Raw genomic sequence first — 22378 nt, forward strand, 5'->3', positions numbered from 1 at the left:
GTGTCACAATAGTATAGTCCCTTAACACGGGTCAGACTATAGAATTGTCTTTTATAATAACGAGAATAGTTTAAAACTTAGAAATAAATTAGAAATCACTTAGCCCTTTGTTTCATATTTAGCTTCAACCACGTTTTTCCATGTCGTGAATGTGTTGACTCAGCGATGCGACAAGTTTCAAATCTCACGATTGAGTCGACTGTGTGACTTCGTTTTTTACTATTTAACGACACGTTCATATTCACTGAGGAGTTTAAATGGTGATGACGATGTGTTAAATTCGATGAAATGGTATTAACAATGATTATGTGACTGCTATGGGGAATTAAAGATCAGTCGGCAAGGTGTCTTCCCGTACTGTTCGTCTTCTCGGCCTTTCCTTCCGCTTGACATCTGAATCAAGGTGGCTGTGTTACGCAACTATTATAGTCAACAGCAGCTGTCATTATGGATCAAGTTTAACGCGGACTTATAAAATTACGTATTATCGTCGCAAACTGGTTGGAGTCCGTTTAGATAATCGAAATTGATGAGACCTGCGACGTAAAATTATTAGTACGTCACTTTTTGTATAACAATAAATTTTTCAGTTCGTTCTTTATTTAAATTAATCATTTTGCATCCATTGAACTATGTTGCTTCCTTCTCCATCTTTTCTCAGAAAAGTGACACGCCTATATTTCACTACGTCAAATTAACCAATTTTTACCAACGTCAGTGAGTTTTAGATGCTTGTTAGAATATATTTTTAACTAATAATGGGATTAATTCATTTTATACTGCTACTTCGGGGAAATTGGTAAAATGTTGCAAAATAACAATATCGGTTGATGAAGATTGAACTATAACATCCTGTTGAGGACAAATATAACTAACCAATGTGTACCTTCACAACATAATCAGGTTCGAATAACAAATGATTTGACTTGAAATAAACTCTCTAGCAAACGGAGCTAAAGTACCAACGAAGTGGTGGAAACGTACTTCACATTGTCTGCTCTCAGAGTAACGAAATCGTTTCCAACGTTGGTAAATAATATGGTGTTTACCAAAAAACATTCGAAAAATTTATGAAAATTCTGAACATACTTCGAACAAGGGTCGCTTAATTTAATGATATGAACAGTACGCTATACTGACACCCAAATCTCATGTTTTCCGCGTTTTGACATCAATTGATGAACTTTTTCGAGCCGACACACAAGCACGACTGCAAATACTATCATTTTCAAAGTTTAAAAATGTTAGAAAGAAGAGAATCGTGAAATATGACTTGCTCACTTCGTCAACAGTTCAACCTACTTCCCTTTAACCCTTTGAAGCATACATTTTTCCTTGCAGTCAAATCCCTTCAATCTGGGTATAGAGAGGTTCTCGAGGTCGCTGATTTCAAAAATGGTGTCAGGTCTGAAAAATTTTCAATATTCAAAATGGTATATCTAATATGAACGAATATGATCAATTTTTATTGTTTCACGCCACCATATTGGATCCGCCATCATAAATTTTGAAATTTTGACGTTAGATTCGTTTTCAGCGACCCTGTAAATCTCCAAGTTACGAATTTCAAGCGCATCAGATCAACTTTTATATTTTCCGCCATATTGGCACGGCTATTTCGAATTTTGAAATTTGGCCGTCGGACTCGTTTTTATCGACCTCTAAAATATAAGATACCCGAGACACACTTTTTGAGTCCTCATAATCTTTCCACAATTACATTTATTCTGTAACAACATGAATTTTCAACAATTTGTTTATTTTTAGCCTCGACTATATGGGCGGCATCGTCGTAATTCCTCTGAAACATCAACATTGATTGTGATAACTTATAAGTTCAATCATGCAACAAAAAAAAAAAATTATATCTCAAAACTCGGATATAAATCTTGAATAACCGATTCAAAAAAGGTGTATCATATACGAGACGTTGTAGCACAAAGCGTTAAGGTCATCAATTTAGGTAGTAGTCCGGTCAATTTAGAGATTTGAAATTACAAAAATTTCGATAGAGCTGAATTTTGGAAGCGACCTTGGGTTTACCATTACAAAGAAAAAGAAAAAAGTCCCCATCGATCCCATTTGTGCTAAAAAAGTTATTCAAGGTTAAAGGTCAAAATTTTCGGTTTTTTTGATTTTTCTCGTTAACGGTTAACCTTATCGAAAAATAGCTCAGACCAAAATTATAGATCATAAGATTATCTACAAAAATGTTCTACATACTTTTTTTCCTAAGAATTATCATTTCTGAGATATCGCGATTTTAAAAGTCGAACGAGTTATATTCTATATAATATGCACACATTTCCACACCACCTGTGAGGTAGTTAATATAAAGGCCGGTTTTTCCACCTCTGAGTAAAATTTATCTGACGGGTAACCTTATCAAATTACAATGGTTAACGGTTAGGTAAATTTTACCCAGAGTTGGAAAAACCGGCCCTAAGAGGCACAAATAAGCATTTTTACTTATATCAAATGTCCGTCTATATATATCCTACGTATATCGGCATATATATACTATATACATATATTTAAGTTATAAGCGTGACTCTTATAACTTAAAAGGGTTGCGGAAATAATAATTCCTGAGTCTCAACGACTTGGGTTGATGTAGAAACGATACTAAAACACTATATTAACACCGATCACAAATAATTACATAAATAATAACAAAAATAATAATTATAACACTTATAGTCACCTAAATCAACAACAATGTCGGTTTTGACGATCGGGAATGCAGGCTTAGTTAATAGTAATGACAAAGAATAATTTATAATAAACAATATGTTTTGCGGAGCATTCACTATGACGCTAGTGGATGCCTCGAGCGCCTGTCAATCACTCCCCTCTCTCCCGAGGCGATGGCTTCGCGGTGTTCACTCTTAGTTATCCTTTCCGTAACCCGTTCAGCGTGTTTATTGTTTTTCATGGATAAGTTTGGGTAAACAGGCCACAAACTTACATATATACTATATATATACTATGTATATCCGTATATGGATCATTCCATGTCAATTCAACGACGTTGCGACGGTGACCCTCTTAGATTTTTATGACTTTTTAATATATTTTTATACATATAGAAAGAAGTCCTCAGCTAAATTTTTAGCTCTTTATCTCTTCCCATTCCGGAGTTGTCGATTTTTGAAGAAATTAACGAAAAAAACTCATGTTTCTAACAACAATTGTAATAAACTAATTAAATACAAAAATTTTCAAGCATTTTTTGATGCTCTTTCTGAAAAAAATACAAAAATTGAAAAAAAAATTTCCTGATGCTTTTTTGACCATTTTTGGCCATTTTTAATCGAAAAATTGGATTTTCGTTCAATGGGACATTTTTGATTTTGTGCAAAAAAATTTACCACATTCTACGTTAAAAAACAAAATTTTTGAGCCATAACAGAAGATGGGCTTTCAATAACTTCTAGTGAAAATAATTTAAAAACAAATTTTATTTCGGTAATTTTGATTTATTTTCCGAAAAAAAATTTGGTTAACCTAATTGAATACAAAAATTTGTGAAAAGTGAAAATAATTTAAAAACTAATTTTTTTCGGAAAATAAATCAAAATTACTGAAAAAAAAATTGTTTTCTAATTATTTTCACTAGAAGTTATTGAAATCCCATCTTCTATTATGGCTCAAAAATTTTGTTTTTTAACGTAGAATTTGGTAAATTTTTTTGGATAAAATCAAAAGTGTCCCATTGAACGAAAATCCAATTTTTCGATTAAAAATAGCCAAAAATAGCCAAAAAAGCATCAAGAAATTTTTTTTTTTCAATTTTCGTATTTTTTTTCAGAAAGAGCATCAAAAAATACTTGAAAATTTTAGTATTTAATTAGTTTATTACAATTATTGTTAGAAACATGAGTTTTTTTCGTTAATTTCTTCAAAAATCGACAACTCCGGAATGGGAAGAGATAAAGAGCTAAAAATTTAGCTGAGGACTTCTTTCTATATGTATAAAAACATATTAAAGAATCATAACAATCTAAGAGGATTCAATCTCCGTCACAACGTTGTTGAATTGACATGGAATGACCCATATATACTATGTATATCGGTATATATACTATATATACTATGTATATCCGTGACATATGCGTGCATATTAATTATATTATATACAAAATGTAACTCGTTCAACTTTAAGAATCGCGATATCTCAGAAATGATAATTTTTAGGAAAAAAAGTATACAGATAATTTTTGTGGATAATTTTATGATCTACAATTTTGGTCTGAACTACTTTTTTGATAAAATTAACCGTTAACGAGAAAAATCGAAAAAACTGAAGATTTTTGACCTTTGACCTTGAATAACTTTTTTAGCACACATGGGATCGATGGGAACTTTTTTCTTTTTCTTTATAATGGTAAACCCAAGGTCTCTACCAAAATTCAGCTCTGTCGGAATTTTTGTAATTTGATCACTATTTTTATGACTAAATTGACCGGACTATAGACCAATTGCTCAACTTATCACTTGTTGGAGTTTCTGACTGGAATGCGCTGACACTGTAAATGGAAAAACTCAAAACTTGACATTATAATCACGCACGCTTGTGCGTTGTGATGTACTTGTTGTAGTGGTTCGATTAAGACTTTGATTTTTATCAAGATCAGCTCGGAAGTTATAATTATTTTCAGTGAACTTATTAAAAATGGATTGACTGTGATATGCAATGTATATTTTGCGGCAATTTTTTAACGGCTCGTTTTGCAATGAGATGCAAGGTTGGAATTCTTGTTAAGCGGTCAAGCAGACCGTCGTGACGGTATCAAGTCGGAGTCTGCGGCAGCAGAACGAATTCGAAAGTAATTGTCATCTTCACTACACCACGCCAATAATTTTAGAATGTTCAACCTATTACTACTGAATTTTTTGAAAGAAAATGCTGCTTCAGTTCAGTCTACGCTTACTAGATCTTTCCTTGACCTAATATTGAGAAACCATGCAGCAACCGGTGCCGAGGTCACTTTTCTAAATGTGGTGGTTAATTATGCGGTATGTAATCAGAATAGGAGCCACTACTAATACATCAAGAGCATTATTGGCTTGTAACCGAACGTTCTGACGCAATTGTAATTATTCCTAATTTGTGACCCAAATGTATTATGTCGATGATTAACCGATTTATTGCAACGAAGTTACGGGCCTCCAATTCAAGTCACGCTGCACGTGTATGCATTCGAGAACGTGCGCAACGCTGACATTAACGATATCTACCCAAGGCCAGACACAAACAGCATTATTGTATTTGTGTTTGGACGATAAGTTTAACATTGCAAATCTGTATTTAAAAACGTTCGTTGATAAATATGGGAAACCGGTCGAATGCAGAGACAGTCAATGCGCGGTTGTTTTAACAGGTAATTCGCGCTCCTAATTTTCTCTGAGCAGTAAATTATGCTTGGTGATTTATTGTGTTTACTGTTTGGTTGTTCAACTGTTTTGGGCACCAGTGTCTTGTTCTACCGGTGCTATGAAAAGTGAGTATACAGGGTAAGTTTATTTATAATATAATAAGTCAAAGTCAAACTACGAATGACCCACGTGTCCTGCAAACGATTGAGGGAACACGCCATTCAGAAATTGCCACTTCAATTACGGGGTTCACCGTGCAAGTTATTTTTTATAACCTTAAACGATTACACTCAATATATGAACAATCAAAAGAACGCCAGCAATTCCGCCAACTATAGGTAAAGAATTAGGTGCTGATATTTTGAATGAGTTGCCATTTTCATTTATTATCATATTGTAAAAGCCATAGAATTCTAGATCTCTAGACCTTACTTTTCACGGGTAACACATTCATCGGGCTTGCTATTGGATATTTATCTCTATATTTGTACAACTTCTTAGCATCGGATCAGAGATATGAATCAATCTATAATTCTTTGTAAAAAAAATCTTATTCGAAAAGATTTGATTCTTAGTAAGAAATACCGAATGAATAGAAATTTAAATCATGCAGGAAGAATTATCAAATATTGCCGATTCCAAAATGAGTGCTTATCGAGATAGTGGTCAAATAATCAATTTTAATTATCTCTACAAATATTGTCTACTTGAAAATAATAAATGTAGCACAAATTCAACTTTAACTGAATGAACTAAATTGAAATGTATCACCTGCATATTTATGCGTCACGTATACGTCTCGGTATATTCAAGGATGAATACAAAATCAACCCTCAAGAGACGAACTGTCGCGGCTTCCCGATTCAGGAGCATATGTGTATGTCATACCCGTGTGTCTTTAGTGATTTATATCTTGCAATCAAATGATTCGATTTAAACATTTTTTTTTGAATCGATAGTTCAGACGGTGTAGGAAAAGGGAAAAAGGTGTTTGCGGTATGATTATAAAAAATTCATTAACAATTGTCAAAATGTGATGATTTTCTTAAAAACATCACATTTTTGCGTGTTAGTTTTGGGTGGATCGGTTATGAACAAGGTAAAATGAGTGGATTAATGTTTGACACAATGCCGTTCATTTTTGGCGCGTACAGAGAACAGAACGGATACAGCGGCAAAGAAAACATAATGAACCGATGGTACAATATAGTGTTATACTTCCCGTTGGCGCCAATGTGCTTAAATTTAAAATGACAATGTTTGCCATTCCAACATTGCGAAATTATTGAATCAAAAAATGTTCTTCGATTAAAAAGATACATTTATTTAGCAAGGTAAAGTTAAGAGATTTTGAACTAATAATTCTTGGTCAAGCATAAGAAGTCATTTATTTTTCGGTAATAAAAATACTCTTAAGGGGGGGCCTGCTTTAGAGGCTTCAAAAAATTGGTTTTTTCGAGGATTTTTTTGGGAAGGAAAGAAATATCCGATTAAAACGAAACATTCAGGGCTTATTGTTATGTATTTCAACAGTCTTCTCGAATTTTTTCATTAGGATACATGTCATATTATGCCTGGTACAAGCATTTCACCGAGGCGTCTCGAGTATGCATTTGTCGTGCGGCGGGAAAGGTGCAGGTCGCAATTTCCATCTGAAATAAAGAAACCAAAAAAATTTTTACTTCTCAATAGTATAGCTTTTAGTTAAACCAAGAAAATTCCATAAAAAGTGAAAAATTCAACAATTTTTCGCAAATTAAAAAAAAAATTCTTTTTTCTTGGGAAAACAATTCACTTTAGATTGTTTAAAACGTGGGTTAATCTTAACTTTCTTAAGGTTTTTTAGGTTCAACTAGAAGAGAATTTCATCCCGAGTACAATGCAATTTGGCTCGTTTCGATAGGACGTTTAGTTTTTTCCCTATCTTTCCCGCCAATTAGGAAAAAGCGTAAAATTGAAAAATGGAGAAATCGTGCGTCAAAGTTTTCGTACATAAAAAATCGTAATTTTCTTGAACTTACCGCATTAACATGCTAATCAGCGATTCCTGGTCCATAAAGTTGCCCTTCACACTCTTCAAAAAACTGGTTCAAAACTTGAAAAAACTGGTTCAGACTCTTCAAAAAACTGGTTGAAAACTTCAAAAAACCGCTCGTATACCTGCTCGACGCTTGCTCACTATTTCTTCTGTAACTCCGAAAATATTTCGAATTTGCGTCTGAAATTTTAGGAACACATTCTTGGATAGTTTGGGAAGACATTAATGCAAAAAAAAAAAATGGATTTTTTGAAGCCTCTAAAGCAGGCTCCCCCCTTAAAAGTATAAATATTGTAAAATATTAAGAGGATAATTGGATGGTACATTCCAGACAAATTTTAGCAGCATGTTCCTTGCACATAAAATGGAATTACGATGCTGAATATCCAAGAGTTATTCCAGCGTTCTGATAACATAAACACTTAAAAAATACACTAAAACACTTGCTTCGCACAAATCATTTCTTTAATTAAACTGTCAACATAATGACGTTACAAGAGCACGGGGTAGCGTCTACCCATAGACTGACTACACTAGGCTCTAATTCAGCTAGTTTTAACATCTCATGATGATTCTGGTGGAGTGTCTGTAGTTGAGATTGTAGACTTTTTTCTCCTACGCGACATTAATTTCCTCAACATTACCATTTATAAGGAACAAACACATAATAATTCATCCCTGGGTATTCCACACACGGTGCTCCACTTGAAGGTTAAAGCTGATGGGTAATGATCGAATGCAAGAGCGTAGGACACTGATCTAATCGACGTTAAGAAAACAAGGGCAAGACTGAGGACAAATAAACAAATATAGGAAAGCAGCAGCCTGATAGAGGTATTCTGAGCTGCGGTAGAGGGATTCAGACTGTGCGAGAGAGATGGAAACAGGTTGTTGACCGTCCGTGGTTTTGAAATCTGCTTCCGTCTCTCGCACACAGCCTGGATCCAAGGTCCCTAGATTACACAGGTCAAGACCCGCGTGTTCCAGTTTTTCCCACTATGACGTGGTAAAAATTTCTATGCGCGTTCGCCCAAAAAATATCAAACTTACATTACCGCACCGACCAGTTTCGACCAATCTTGCTCAATTTTTTGAGGTTAAGCATCAACGAGTTGCGCCCTTAGTGTCCTGACGTTCACGAAATAAATAGAAGCACGTATATATTTTGAGGTTAATCATTGTGACAAGTCAGGAATCAGAACCACACCGAGTGCTTTCCATTGAGAGTACAGTGTGACACAGTGTACAAATTTCTATTGTAAGCGGTCAATCCGGGCAAAGGAACAGACCAGAAATGTTTACACCGTGTCATATTGTGCTCTAAATGGAAAGCATCCATTGTCACACGAAACTTTTGGCGCATTCTCACTCATTTTTTTGCCCACGCGTGTCTTGACCAGTATAATCTAGGGACTTTGCCTGGACCTCTCGATAGCAGCGACACTCGTGGTCACTAGGCGAAACGGCCGGTGCTTCAATAAGAGGACACCCCCACCACTGAAATTTTAAGCGAGTTTCCAGACCTGTACGTAAGACCGTGGTGATCCCGTTACATCACGAACGAATACAGCTACGCCGACTTACCGACGAGTGATCACACGATGCCGGTACATCACGAGTTATTGACGAACGACCGCAGTAATGCCGGTCCACTGGGGCCAACCGTAGTAACGTGATGGCACTAACAGGTAGCAGGGCATTACCACCAATGCTCACCTCTACGGTAGCGCGTGGACCATTTAAGACGGCAGCAAAATCTCACTTTTCCAGCAAACCCGCGGTTGAGCGCCTGATTAGGTTGCAAATTTACTTTTTGGTCAAAGCAATTGCATCTGCAAAACGCATGGCTGGCGGTCAATTTACTCACCGGAGCGTAGCCAGTAAGTTGCGACAATTCATTTGTGTTTTCAAAATTAGAATTCTGTATCCTGAATTTAATTTCAACTTTGCTCATTGAATGCATTACGGCCTGAGGTCACATTGTTGTGACTTTTTGAGTCGAATGAAAAGCCTAACTTATAGGAAGCAGGTCTAAATAGGGTTGTGATAGCTTACCCTCTGTAAAATGTAGCAAAGGTAGCAAAACCGCGTCTGTGGCAGGTACTAGATGGGTAGAAACGGCTATGCAGCCCCGCGTCTGCAAATTGGAGTAACGGTAGCGTTATCCGTGTCTGCCAATCAAGGACGACAAAATTAGGGAGTAATTACTTCCTTTCCTTATTCATCCGGAGCTCCAAATATTTCAAAATCACCTTTAATTAATAATCTACTGGACAAAGACACTTCACCGGTACTGGATTTGAAGTGCATTCAACACATCAAAAGCAGTAACCGTTACAATATCTTTGTAGAAGATAATATTGACAAATATCTGACGCGCTGCTCAAAACAAAATAGATTGGTTTTACATAATACCTTGAACCCAACGATGGTATAGCTAAATAAGTCCAACCATCGCATATGGCACTAGGCCAACTCACTTAAATAAATGGCTGTAGACCGATCTATAGCGCATCTCTCCAGGGGGAATTAAAATAAGAAATTGTTAGTAATTATCCCTAAGCATTCTCCCGGAACATGCAATTCAAAAATGCCCACCATCTTGGGGTAATCCGTCAAATTGTTAAAAACCTTAAATAAGATAATGGCATCAACGTAACTTCTGTACGAACCAAGGGAACAGATATTTAGAGTTCTCACAATACCGGCATAGTCGTGGTTCTTCAAAGTCGGAGGTCTACCCAATATAAATGCCATCTCTTTGAAGAACTTATGCTGAACCCTTTCAAGTGAAATTAAATGAGAGTCATAATAAGGAGACCAGATAGTGCATGCATAGAGCAATAACGGTCGCACTAGTGTGATATATATAAAGATAGTCTTTATTTGGGGATCTGAAAAATTTTCATTGTGACGCCGCCCAGACCTGTTCCAAATCGTGAGAAAAAAATGTGTAAATTTTCAAGGTGGCTATATCAATGGTCACGGGCTTCAACGCATAAATGCAATGAATTCTGATGAATATAAGTATTTCTTTTGTCAAATTCGAATTGTTTGTGTAAAAGTATGAACAATTTAAATCTTCAGTTGTTTTTTCATTACGATTCTTGATCGATTTTTCCTAAATAATATATTGCTTAAAAATATGAATATTTGCAGCCAAGCGGTTTTTATCTGTTCAGCCTCTTATTATTTGGCAAAAATCGATTAAGAACTGTGATGACAAAAAATTAAAGGTCTGAATTGTATATATTTGTACATGAACGATTCGAATTTGACAAAAAAAATGTGCTTATTCTTTGCATTCACTGGTTGTGGTCCATAACGCTGTAGGGACTTGAAACGTGACACAGATTTTTTTTTTAATTTGGAACAGGTCTGGGGGGCGTCACAATGAAAATTTTTTCGACCCCCAAATAAAAATCACCCTAATATATATTTCACCTCGCAAGGCAACATAATTCCCTTACTATTCTCAATTTATAAGATTTCTAGACTATTACCGATTTTCCTGGGTTCCCTGGTGTGTCACCACTTTTATGAATTCATTGACGCCAAGCGGACATCCATTGAATAAATAAACGTTCAAAGTAGGAAGTTCTAGTTATTATTTTGCGTAATCCGAATTTATAAAAACATGGGGAGAATAAAAGTGCAGATTTTACTTGAAACTACCGAAGTGGACTCATTAGGTTTTTTGATAAAATACACTTCGTAAATGCAAAATTTGCTCTAGAAGCAATGAATACTACTGTGTGCAAAGGAAAATGTACTAAATTTATAGTAAAAAATGTAGTTGACAAGGGTGCTCTTTTTACCAAAAACCGTGATGTGTCCCTCTTTTCCTGCAGTTTTGAGTAAAATCTGCTTTTTATCTTCTCTCTGTGAATTATTATGTAATGGTACCAGATTGAAAATGGCACTGAAGAAAACGTATTTCGACAGTTCACGTATAATCGACCTTACCAAAACCCTAATCTTCGCTGAACTTTGTAAATTTTGTTTAATATTACTTGAAAATCAACGATGCTGCAAGATCATGTGGACGATGCAGCTATAATACACATTCACCAAGATATAGTTGAACAATGAGATCTCGAACTTCGGATAAACGAATTCATCAACCTTATCAACTGCAGAATAGTAACTTTAAGTACATCGAAGTGAAATCAGAGTGTAGTTTACATAGGAAAGATTGAAAAGTTTAACCGTGTTATTTTATACTAGTCAAGAATAACCTCGGTTCCACACCTCGGAAATGTAAGTCCGCCGCTCCTGCCTGTCCGTAGACCCTGCATTGTACTAGATCCAATCAATAACCCGATCATGGTCTGGAAGACTCACTCGATACTCTCTGTTGCTGCTGTTTTTTTTTATCGTGTTCCGGATGTAAAGAGATGAGGTTCGCTGCCGAAAGGTCAGTACCAGTGCGTAGGAATAGGCAGGACATTTCAAAGTTCACACCAAGCCGGATCTAAGTCCACATAATTCTTTCGTTATTTATGATTTAACGTTTTGATTAATTAACTTTCGATCTACGTACTCTCGCAGTTACTCACGCTTTAGCTGATTTACTGTACAATATCACATGCGCAACTTTGCGATAACTTAATTCGATTGATAAGAATAATTTCAAAATTAATGGGAGACGGTTTAGACGGTAGAAGGCCCGAGAGCTTATATCTGTAGAGACAGGACTAGAGTTCAATTGTAACTATTTTTATATACTCTTTGCCACAAAACAAGAAGAGAGCAGGGAGAGGAAGCGACGGAGAAGGATTAAAGATCGGTGTTGACACTTCCACTTACTCGGTGTCACGTTTTCTCCCATACATATTGGTACCCGCGCTTTATCATCTTTGGAGGTGAGCGCTACCTGATTGGGTTCAAGGATTGAAGTCACACATTCTAAATTTCTGATCACAGCAAATAAAAAGTTTGAACAACATGACTTTTATGTAAAACAGTGTAAGGTCATGCAAACTTGACAGGTAGAGTTTCTACGTGTCATTTTCCCTCTAAAGAATGATAATTTCGTGACAGTAGATGAAGATGAGTGGCAGTTCACGACAAATTATATTCAGTTTCAAAACTCTGGTCTCACAATTGATTAAGAGTTTTACAAGCTCTAATTATCTCGGAAAGATCTCGAATATCTGTAGAATCTCCATTAGATACAATTCTTTTTAGTTTAAGCTGATCAACCTCTACTCTAGGACGCTCTGGTTGTCTCTAATTTTTAAAATTTGTTTTTGTAAAGTCTTCAACTTTGATTTTTCCATAAAAAGATTCAGTCTTAGCCTTTTCATAATTCAACGATTTTTCTCGTCTCCAAAACCTGCATCAGACTTTTCTATTTCAGAGTTAAGTTGACTCTTGAATTCTTGAAGTTTTGATAGAACGTGTCTTGAACAGGTGTAGAAAATTTATAAGTCGCTAATTTAAATGAAGTTTCACCAGTACCATCATCGTCATTCTTATTTGCAGACAATAGTACGAATTTTCTTTTTTGTCTACCTGTCAATTTGAAAATAATACGAGAACTATCAAATCTGACTGTTTCGTTAGAAATATTCCTACAGCAAACTGAATACATAAAATGTGATGAGATACAAAAGTCGTTGGTAAAAAAATTATTTTACAGCTGTTACGGAAAAGACTGTATTGTTGGCATTAGAAGGGAATTTAGGATCGTTGGCGATCACTTCCGTCTTGTTCTCAGGTAGAGATTTGCATTTAATTTTGAAATAGGAGGTGGTGACCTGCACGAAACGATCTGCGGCACCTACTAATATTCCGTTCGTTGAACAAGACGCAGGGTAGCATAACTGAATGAAGTATATGACGTATTGTAACGTCTTTGGCCGCCAAGCTGACCCGCGGAACGGGCAACCCGTCAGCAAATACACGGACAGGCAAAGGCAATGAATGCAGACACAACGATGGACTTAAGCTCAGAGCATAGAATACAAGGAGACAAATCTCTTCCGTATTTCTCCGTAAGAAAGCGATCCCATTTTTTGGGAAAAAAGGTGGTGCTGTTAACAGCGTGGAACTGCTATTTTCCGACTAGCGGGAACATTCGAATGCATTTAATTTGCAATACAAAACCAATAAAATTAATGGAAGAAGGTAGTATAGAACGCAACTGGTATATAATACGCAACCTCACTGAAAATGTTCATCATGTGTCAAATCATGAAATGGTTTGAAAAAATTCAGCGTGTAATTTATTACGTGATTTATCTTGTAAATTCGATGCAATACATAAGAAATCACATAATAAATTACGAAAGCCCGAATCATCAAATATACTAGATCGAAATTCATATAGTTCACGATATAGTTGATTATATGATTTTTAATCTAGTATACCCGATGGTTCGTGCTTTCGTAATTTATTATGTGATTTCTTATATGTATGTTTTATCGAATTTACGAAATGAATCATGTAATAAATTACACGTCGAATTCTTTCACAACATTATAAGATTAGACACATGAATATTTTCAGTATGGAACTGTATTACGAATAATCTTATAATTTAACAAATATAGCGACTTCTCTTTCACTTACTTTACCAGTGATTGTAAAAAAAAGTTTGTTACTACGAAATACGCAACTTTATGCATGAGTATCGTACAATTTATTATAATTTGTGTAACATACAACCGGTGCCAACGTAAATTAGGAGTTAGCTGTACTGTGGATCTACTTTTTTTGGTGATTTTCAGTGGGCTGTAGCTCAAAACAGCCAACGAAAATAAATTTGTATTGATTAAAGAAATCAATTTAATTCAGTATCGATAAATGAAAATATTCTTTTATTAGATATACTTGTGAAAAAAGTATACGTTATTGAAGTGTGCAATATGCTTTAGTTTATATTTATGCGCTAGGTGAGTCTATGACTGCTTTCGTAGCAGTCAAGCTTTTTCTTTTTTTTTTTTTTTTGCTATGAATAGCATTAAAATAACATTGAGAAATTACGGACGTTTTACCCATTGTGTATTTTATTGACAAAAAGTGTTATTTATCAATACTTCATATGACATGACCCAACTACAATGCAATCTTCTATAGTGCGGTTATGTTGCCCCGAATGTCGAGATAGGTATGTATGTCCAATGACTATGGTCAATTGGAAGTGAGCGGTTCTACGCTGTTAATAGCGACACCTATACTCTGGTCCCTGAATTTTCTTTTTTTTTTCTGCAATGGTTTGTATATCGTTAGCACGGCCAAAATTTTCGTTCGCACAAGTACAAAATCCGAAATATTTGAAAAAAAATTTTTGTGAAACTTGGGGGGCCAACTTCACACAGGTATTCCAGAGCCCTTTCGATATCATAAAGTACTTCACAATAGTAGTCTGAGGTGTGCTGCAGACAACGCCATTCGTAGACGTTTCCGAGAAAAAATAAATTGAAAATTACAGTTGTATTAAGTGACGTCGAAGCGCTCGGCTACCACGCTGCTGGCTCGGGTTCGATCTCGGTGTCGGTACTCTTTTTTTCACAATGCAAGTTACTAATTTAAAGGGAAGGTGCTACGGAATAAATATAATACAAGGCTATAATTCATTATACAACATAATTTATTTTTCGAAAGGTAACGTAAGTGTAAGGCTGTCAATTAGTCATCGCTATCGCTCGCATTTTCGGCGCAGCTGGTGCATTTGTGCGAATGATATTTATCTTAAAAACAGGTGAAGGACAAATTTTTTTCGCACCAGGCGCATAATATAAAAGCAACGCTCATGCAATGCATGCGCAATTTTTTCTTAACATCTGTAACGGAAAGCGATAGCCTTGTAACTTGTTCCGTAGCACCTTTCCTTTAAATGAGTAACATGCATTGTAAAAAAAAAAAGTACCGACCCCGTGATTGGACCCGGGTCGGTAGCGTGGTGTAGTGGAGTACTTCGACATCAGTTGTTACAATATTAGTGGTATATGAGTTCAGCGATAATTTTCAATAGTTTTTTTTCTCAGAAATGGCTACGAATGACGTTCTCTGCAGCACACGTTACAATTAGACTACTATTGAGAAGTACTTTATGATATTAAAACGGCTTTGGAATCGGTGATCCAATGTTCGCGCCCTCTCCTTGTCAGAGTGATCCAGAAAGTAAAATTTAAATAGCCTACAATTAGAAATATTCAGCTATTTACAACTTATAATTTTTCACAATTTCACTTGAATCGATTAGGAACAGCAACCTAAGAATTACGGTATAAATTTAATTATCAGTTTACTTTATATTTAAATCATTTGTATTTTTCTTTTGTTATCGTATACATTTACAATGCAATTCAAGCACTTATATAATTTTCATTGGTATTGACTTTATCAAATATTAAACATTTAAATCTAACCATTTGTTTGCTCATTTGACGAATTAATTTTGTTAATCAAAATTGATATCACAAAGACGTCTTGAGAATAGGGCGTATGTGCACCGCGTTCCATCTTTCATGAATTTTTGGCTATTTTCAATAATATTTATGAATGAATTATGAATGACATTTTGTGACATAATGATTAAACATTTACTTTTCAGAACAACTGACGAGTACAGTGACATAGAATCAGGGAATGCGACGAACCTGATAAATCTATTCAACAACGCGTCACTCTCCTTAACGTTTTACGTTCCCGGTTGGCAGGAGGATTGTCGCAACAAGAGCTCATTGACGATCATGTCAGGTATTTCACCAAAATCCGCTACAACATTTGCAATATAATTACACTGGTTAACAAAATTTTGTAACAAGAAAGGTGCTTACTAATTTTTAAATAGCTATCTACTCTCATTATAAAACCATATTTATTTTGATTCGATCAGGTCTAGTTTTTGTGTTACAGCTACTGCCTGTAAAATTGAATGTTTATCGTTTTGACTTACCTTTGTTGATTTAGGGTGTTTTGCTATTTAGTAAATGAACAAAATGATTATAGATGAGCGTTTATTGTATGTAACCTCATTTTTGTTCGTAAAAACTGTATATTTAGAAGAACTAAAAAAATCATTATACAATACAACTATTCGTACCTAAGACATTCTAATATCAATTTTATTATACTTCACCTTGTCCCTAACATAATCGGTTAAAAGTTTTCATGTTACACACAAAAAATGAAATTTCGTTGACCGGTGTTATCTCCGTGTTTCCACAGCTCTACTATCACTCGATACTGGTGGACATATCTGCTGCTTTGACTGGAGCGCAATTTCTAAGCTGGATTACGTGTCAGCTGCGGTCAAAGTGCCGGAAGTTGGAAACACCTTGGGCAGAGATATGGCAAGCATTTCGGATATGGGTTTTGCGATAGACCAGCGTTGGTTTATCGGCTTCTCAATGGGAGCACATGTCGCTGGATGTGCGGGGCAACATCTAATTCAAACAAATCATTCACGACCCACACGAATTACTGGTAGCCGCAAAGTTGTTGAATTACTCCAGCGGATACAAAAGTCTGCAGCTTAATTGTAACGTCAGCCATGTGATGAAATCTCCTATTTATAGGCCTGGATCCGGCTCTTCCACTCTTCTATCCGCCATTCAACGTCCATAACTCCTGCCGTTTGAATTCTTCCCAGTCTAATTTGGTCGACGTCGTGCATACGGATGGCGGAGTTTATGGCGTTCCTGATCCAATTGGAACCTGTGATTTCTTCCCCAATTCGGGAGTTCGTTACCAAAAAAAGTGTCCCTGGTTACCAAACACATTTAATATCAATGAAATACTCCCAACATGTGAGTACGATGGTTAAATAAATCTAGATTTTAAGGAAATACATTTTTGTATACCAATATCCTGATAATAGCGGCTTGGAAAAATATTTAAATGTAAAATTGCCATAATTGTAGTTATCAAACACATCACTTTTTATAACATTAACATATTACGAGATTCGATTACTCATAGATGTAGTAAACGTTTCCAGATCGATGTAGCCATGACAGATCTTGGATGTATATGGGAGAGGCGATAAGAAACAAGAGCTCACATTTAGCGGTACAGTGCGACAATGCTGAAGATTTTTACAACAATTCTTGTAGTGGGAATTTGATAGTCGCGCTGGGCTTTTACCTCCACTTTAAATCGTAAGTCATTGCTAAATATTTTTATGGGAAAAAGATTTCATTGAAAATAGCGAAAGACGTGGAAATGGAACCACATATCATATATTTTTCACCCCTACAGTACGTATTATTTCAAAAACATTGCAGCAACGTAAAGATTGTGAGATTTGTGATATTTTAGATATATTGCAGCGACCTAACTTTGCAAGCTTCAGAATAATTTAAGAACGTTGTAGCAACGTAATGTCACAAGGTTTGAAATGTTCCGGGAACGTAACTTTACGTAAGTTGAAATATATTCCCGAGTAGCACACTTTTGAAAATGACGACTAACATTTTATTTATTTGTTGCCTTAGGCTAACCTTTATTATCATTATGGAGCAATTGCTTGCATGTATCCTACAAACAAAATCCCAGTTACAACTGGGCATATCGAGTGAAGCCGGATTCAACATTCGATCGATATGGATTCGCCATCTTAGACGCGTAACTTAAGAATCTAGTAGCGAATGAACACTTCCTTTAAGATTATTAAAACTGTCATAATATCGACAGATAGAAAATTTGACTGAGAGTGTTTAGAAAGTTGGTAAAACGGTGACAATTTACTTGAACGATGTGGTAATGATCGCAGGTTGTAAGCCAAAAGCTGAAGTTGTGCAGTGTGGCGACCATATGTCAACGAATATCTTTAAAAAGGTCAAGATCAAGATAGCGATTAAACAAAAATTAGACATCGTACAGAACTCGCCATGCCGAATGTAATGACATGAAAAAGATCTGGTGATATCGAAATTTTTACAGTTTTGTTTGACTATTTTTTAATGATGAATCAATTAATAGTTGACTTGTACACCATTGAATGTAAATTGACAGCCGAGCGGACATTTGTGAACGTATGGTTGACATGTAATCAATTATTGACTTCCAATCGCTCTTTTCATCAGTCTCCGCTTAGTTGACACCATTTTCCGCCGACACTAAAAAGGGAGTTATCCTAGGTTGATTTCTCCGATTTGATTTTTTTTGTAATATTTTATAGTAGACTAAAAACTAAGCGACACCAATTTTTTTATTTTTTTTTCCATTTGCCACTCAACAGTTTGAGGGGGTGAAATCACCCTCCAAATTAAGACATGTCAAGGGGCGATTTGACAGTTTCACCCATAAGAACTTTATATTTTTGTACCAATTCAACTGGAAAAGTTTTCTCATAACGAGAAATAAAAAATGAAAATTTTCTCAATTGTTTTGAGGGATAGCGCTAGATTTGGATTATTGATATGGGATCCACGAATTAGTGAGAAATGGCAATAATGAGAAAGCGGGATGATGACTGAAATAGATGATGATTAAATAACAATAAAGGATATTTTATTGTTAGTTGAGAAAGATACAAGGCGATACTATCTGCATCGCAAGAGAACAGAACGACAACCGAGGTTTACAAAGGCGAGAGAATACACAGATGATACGCAGATATGATTTTGCGGCTGATTAGTTTCGAGGCGTGACACGGCCAAGCGGCTAGATTTGAGGTAGAGAAATAGGTAAGCATTGTACGCGAGTGTGAGTACATGTGTGAGGATGATTTTAAACAGCGAGTGAAATGAAACAATAATGCGCGCGATAGAATACTTTGATTCGAACTGTCGAGTTCGCTACTTTGCCGAAACCTCAATTTAAAAAAGAAACTGCCAAATTGCCCCCAGACATATCTTACCTTGGAAAGTGGATTCACCCCCTTAAATTGTTTAATGGTAGATAAAAAAAAATAAGTGTCGCTTAGTTGTTAGTCTACTATAACACGATACAAAAAAAAAAACAAATCGGAGAGATTGACCTGAGATACCTTCCTTGTAAGTCAAATATATGTCGACCGTGTGTTACTTGGGTTGCAAAACTATATTTTACTGCGTGAAAATTTATTATACTATGGTTGTTTGGAAATGGACTGAATGAAGCATTCTGAAATAATCATTATTCTCGCCAGGTGCTCTGGAACGTATTACTATGAGACAAACGGAGGGCCTGTCTATGGCAGGGGTGAAAAGGGCACGTACCCCAACAGCTCTTAATTTTAGTTCATCGTAACGTGGGAAAGAGAATTAAGCAGAAAGTATGATTGAAACCTTGAATAGCATACGTAAGCCGAAGAGAAACGAAGATAGAGACGGTCAAACTACCTTATAAAAACCAAATACACTTGCAAGAACTGAATAAGATAAGTTGATCCTGATTGGATTACAAAACTCGTGTAAGCATATTTACCCCATACTTATTGAAAATATATCATTACTGAATCGTGTACAATTATTCCTAATCGTGCATTTTCTGTTTTACCTCCGACATACCTGTTTAGAGATAGAGGAAGTTCGGTAATTTTAATCCTACAAGGTTGGCTGAAGGCGAAGGGTTTGAGAACACATGCAGATCGAAATAAAGAGTGAGATTCATTTTAATGATTCGCTTTATTCCGCGTTTAGATCAGTACTGAGGATGCAGCTGATGTGAGAGAATCACGAACAGTACTTAGAACTAAGACAATATTCAGGAAGGTATGGAATAGTGCCTCAGTTACCCAAGATGCAAAGCGCGACTTTGGTCAGCTAAGCTTAGTGGAGTGAAAATTTTTACGGTAAGATGACTTTGAAAAATGCCTTCCCCGTACCCCCTCACGCTACTTCATCGCGCAATCATCCAATCTGCCAGCCGTCAATTTCCAATTTCGCCGAATAGTTCATAGTTTTTGTACGCAATGCTGACAGTTTGGTAGCTGAAACAACTGTGATAGGCAAGGGGACAGTTCGACAAAGTTTCAGCCGTCTGCTACAGATGGCACGGGAATCGCGCCACACACGGAATCTTTTGGGCACGGTCTTATATACAGGTCCGGAAACTCCATTGGAGGGGGTATGTCGCTTATTGAAGCAATTTTTGTGTTCACTAGTCGCCACTAGGTTCGTTGCGATCTTATCAACAGCGGTGGCGGGGCCGAGTGGGGTCCAGACAAGACCGTGGTATTCGCATATATGTATATGGGTCTTCGCTCACTCACGCTCACTCATCGTATTTATTAAGGTTATTGTTATCCTGGTAACTAGACCGCAGCGACAACTGGTGGTGCCGCTAGAATCGAAATTTGCAGTCGCTAAGCGACGCGAATAATCGTGGCTCCCAGAGTTTCCAGACCTGTATACCGGGACAATCTCTTGAAACTATACATACAATGCGCATGCGCCAAATAATTCAATCTCATTGGTCAGTGAAATCACCTCACGGCGATGTTTTCGAATAAAGCCAATTTTCAAAGAGCATTAGCATCAACTTTCCGAGTCACTATCTCGACTGTTTGAGATTCTAACCTTAAAAATTCGTATAAACTACATCGACGCCAGAAACAGGGTTTGACAGCTGAAACTCGGAGTGGCCAGCCTGCCCGTGCAGCCGATAAAACTCGCGCATGCGCATTGTATGTATACTTTCAAGAGATTGTCCCGGTATAGATTATGTAAATATCAACTCAAATTATATAATCGTGAATCACTTTTTTTACCGTTTCCCCGTATGAATATTTGTTGGAACTACAAGATTACTTTGTATTATTGATTTGTGAAACATTTGTTTTAAAATTGTTATAAAAGTGGGATAATTGTTAAATGGATATATTATACATATACGTTGCAAACCTGAGGTTCAAATAAGTTTCACAATTTTGCATGCATATTTATTTATTCGTTAGTAAACAATGATAATTAAAAATATACAGATGAAGCACTCTCAACAGCAAAAGAAACGGACATATATGTTGGCATTGCGTGATACGAATCACTATAACGCGATCCATGTTGGACGTACAACGATCTTCAAGAAGTATGTTCGGAAGTGAAAACTCTACTTCATTTGCACTGTTTTGCATAAACTATCCCAAAGATTTGGGATGCTCGGAGCTCTGAAAGACGATTGAAGTAAGAAATCTTGTATGCAATTTAGTGGGTGACAATTTAAAATTGCATAAATATCTTCTGAACTTCGTTATTCCTGGTAGGCCGAGGAATTCCGTAACTGTAAAAATGAAAACAAGTCATCGCAGAACGATCGGAACGGATCGGGGCTGTTGACATTGGGCTTCGTTTCAACACCTGGAAGTAATTTCTTCGGCTGCGGGAACATGGCGTCTACTAGAGTTGAAAAGTCAAAGTGCCCTAGCATTTTAGAGTCTTCCAAATGATAAACAACCTGGTGGGGTTCCAGGGGCGCATTCAATAATCTGGCCGCCCTAGGTTTGAGGAAGATTTTCGCCCTTTTCGTGTACGGTGTGCCTATTTTTTTTATTTTATATTGATACCATTCATGTCTAGGGATGTAAAAATAACTTGATTTTGGTACATATTGTGCGATATTATACAGAGAACTTTTTTTGTTTTATTTTAATGTCACCTGAACGTACTCGGACAAGAAACTATTGTGATGACGATAATAATATTAGAACCCCGTTATTTAAGTATTAAAAATTAAATCATGACTGGTAGTGATTGAATGACTATTGGTTTGTTACCTATCATATTTTCGTCATCTTATCAGCTACTTCGTAGTTCGTAGAGTTATTAATTATTATAGCTCACAGTTTATAGTATTGCGCGCCTTGATTTTTGAGTTGCAAAACTATCGATCAAATCGTCATATTTCAAGGACGATAGTAAATCTGACTCAATGCCGGGTATAGCCAGAGCGTTGAGCCTATCTTCCTTCAGTTTTGATCGTCGATAATTCTTCACTCGGCGCAACCAAGAAAAGCTCCGCTCCCCAGAACAGTTTGTAACAGGTGTACAAACACACATGCGAAGAGCAATATCGATATTGGGATA

General features: G+C 36.2%; 1 protein-coding gene across 9 annotated transcripts; it reads left to right on the forward strand.

The window, feature by feature from the left end:
- Positions 1-5367: 5367 nt before the first annotated feature.
- LOC124297054 (pancreatic lipase-related protein 2-like) lies at positions 5368-20537 on the forward strand. 9 transcript variants are annotated; one of them, XR_006906513.1, is made up of 7 exons: positions 5372-5504; positions 15982-16127; positions 16599-16856; positions 16949-17179; positions 17371-17530; positions 19504-19767; positions 19873-20537. XR_006906513.1 is itself a non-coding variant. In XM_046747649.1 (6 exons), the coding sequence occupies exons 1-6, from the start codon at positions 5498-5500 to the stop codon at positions 19586-19588; spliced, it is 891 nt and encodes a 296-aa protein (XP_046603605.1). In that variant the 5' UTR covers positions 5368-5497; the 3' UTR covers positions 19589-19826. The 9 variants fall into 9 exon arrangements, 8 of the variants coding, with proteins under 8 accessions (XP_046603605.1, XP_046603602.1, XP_046603607.1 ...); XM_046747649.1 differs by lacking the exon at positions 19873-20537 and having other exon boundaries at positions 5368-5508; positions 19504-19826; XM_046747646.1 differs by lacking the exon at positions 19873-20537 and having other exon boundaries at positions 19504-19826.
- Positions 20538-22378: the final 1841 nt, after the last annotated feature.

The sequence above is a fragment of the Neodiprion virginianus genome, chromosome 2, assembly GCF_021901495.1.
Source record: "Neodiprion virginianus isolate iyNeoVirg1 chromosome 2, iyNeoVirg1.1, whole genome shotgun sequence".
NCBI classification, from domain to species: Eukaryota; Metazoa; Arthropoda; class Insecta; order Hymenoptera; family Diprionidae; genus Neodiprion; species Neodiprion virginianus.

Bases quoted from the DNA above. Each gene is read 5' to 3' on its own strand.
- LOC124297054 (XM_046747646.1), top strand. From the start codon at position 5,422: ATGCTTGGTGATTTATTGTGTTTACTGTTTGGTTGTTCAACTGTTTTG. The intron at 5,505-15,981 runs GTGAGTATACAG...TTTACTTTTCAG, and splicing joins TTCTACCGGTGCTATGAAAA to AACAACTGACGAGTACAGTG. The intron at 16,857-16,948 runs GTAGCCGCAAAG...TCCTATTTATAG, and splicing joins ACGACCCACACGAATTACTG to GCCTGGATCCGGCTCTTCCA.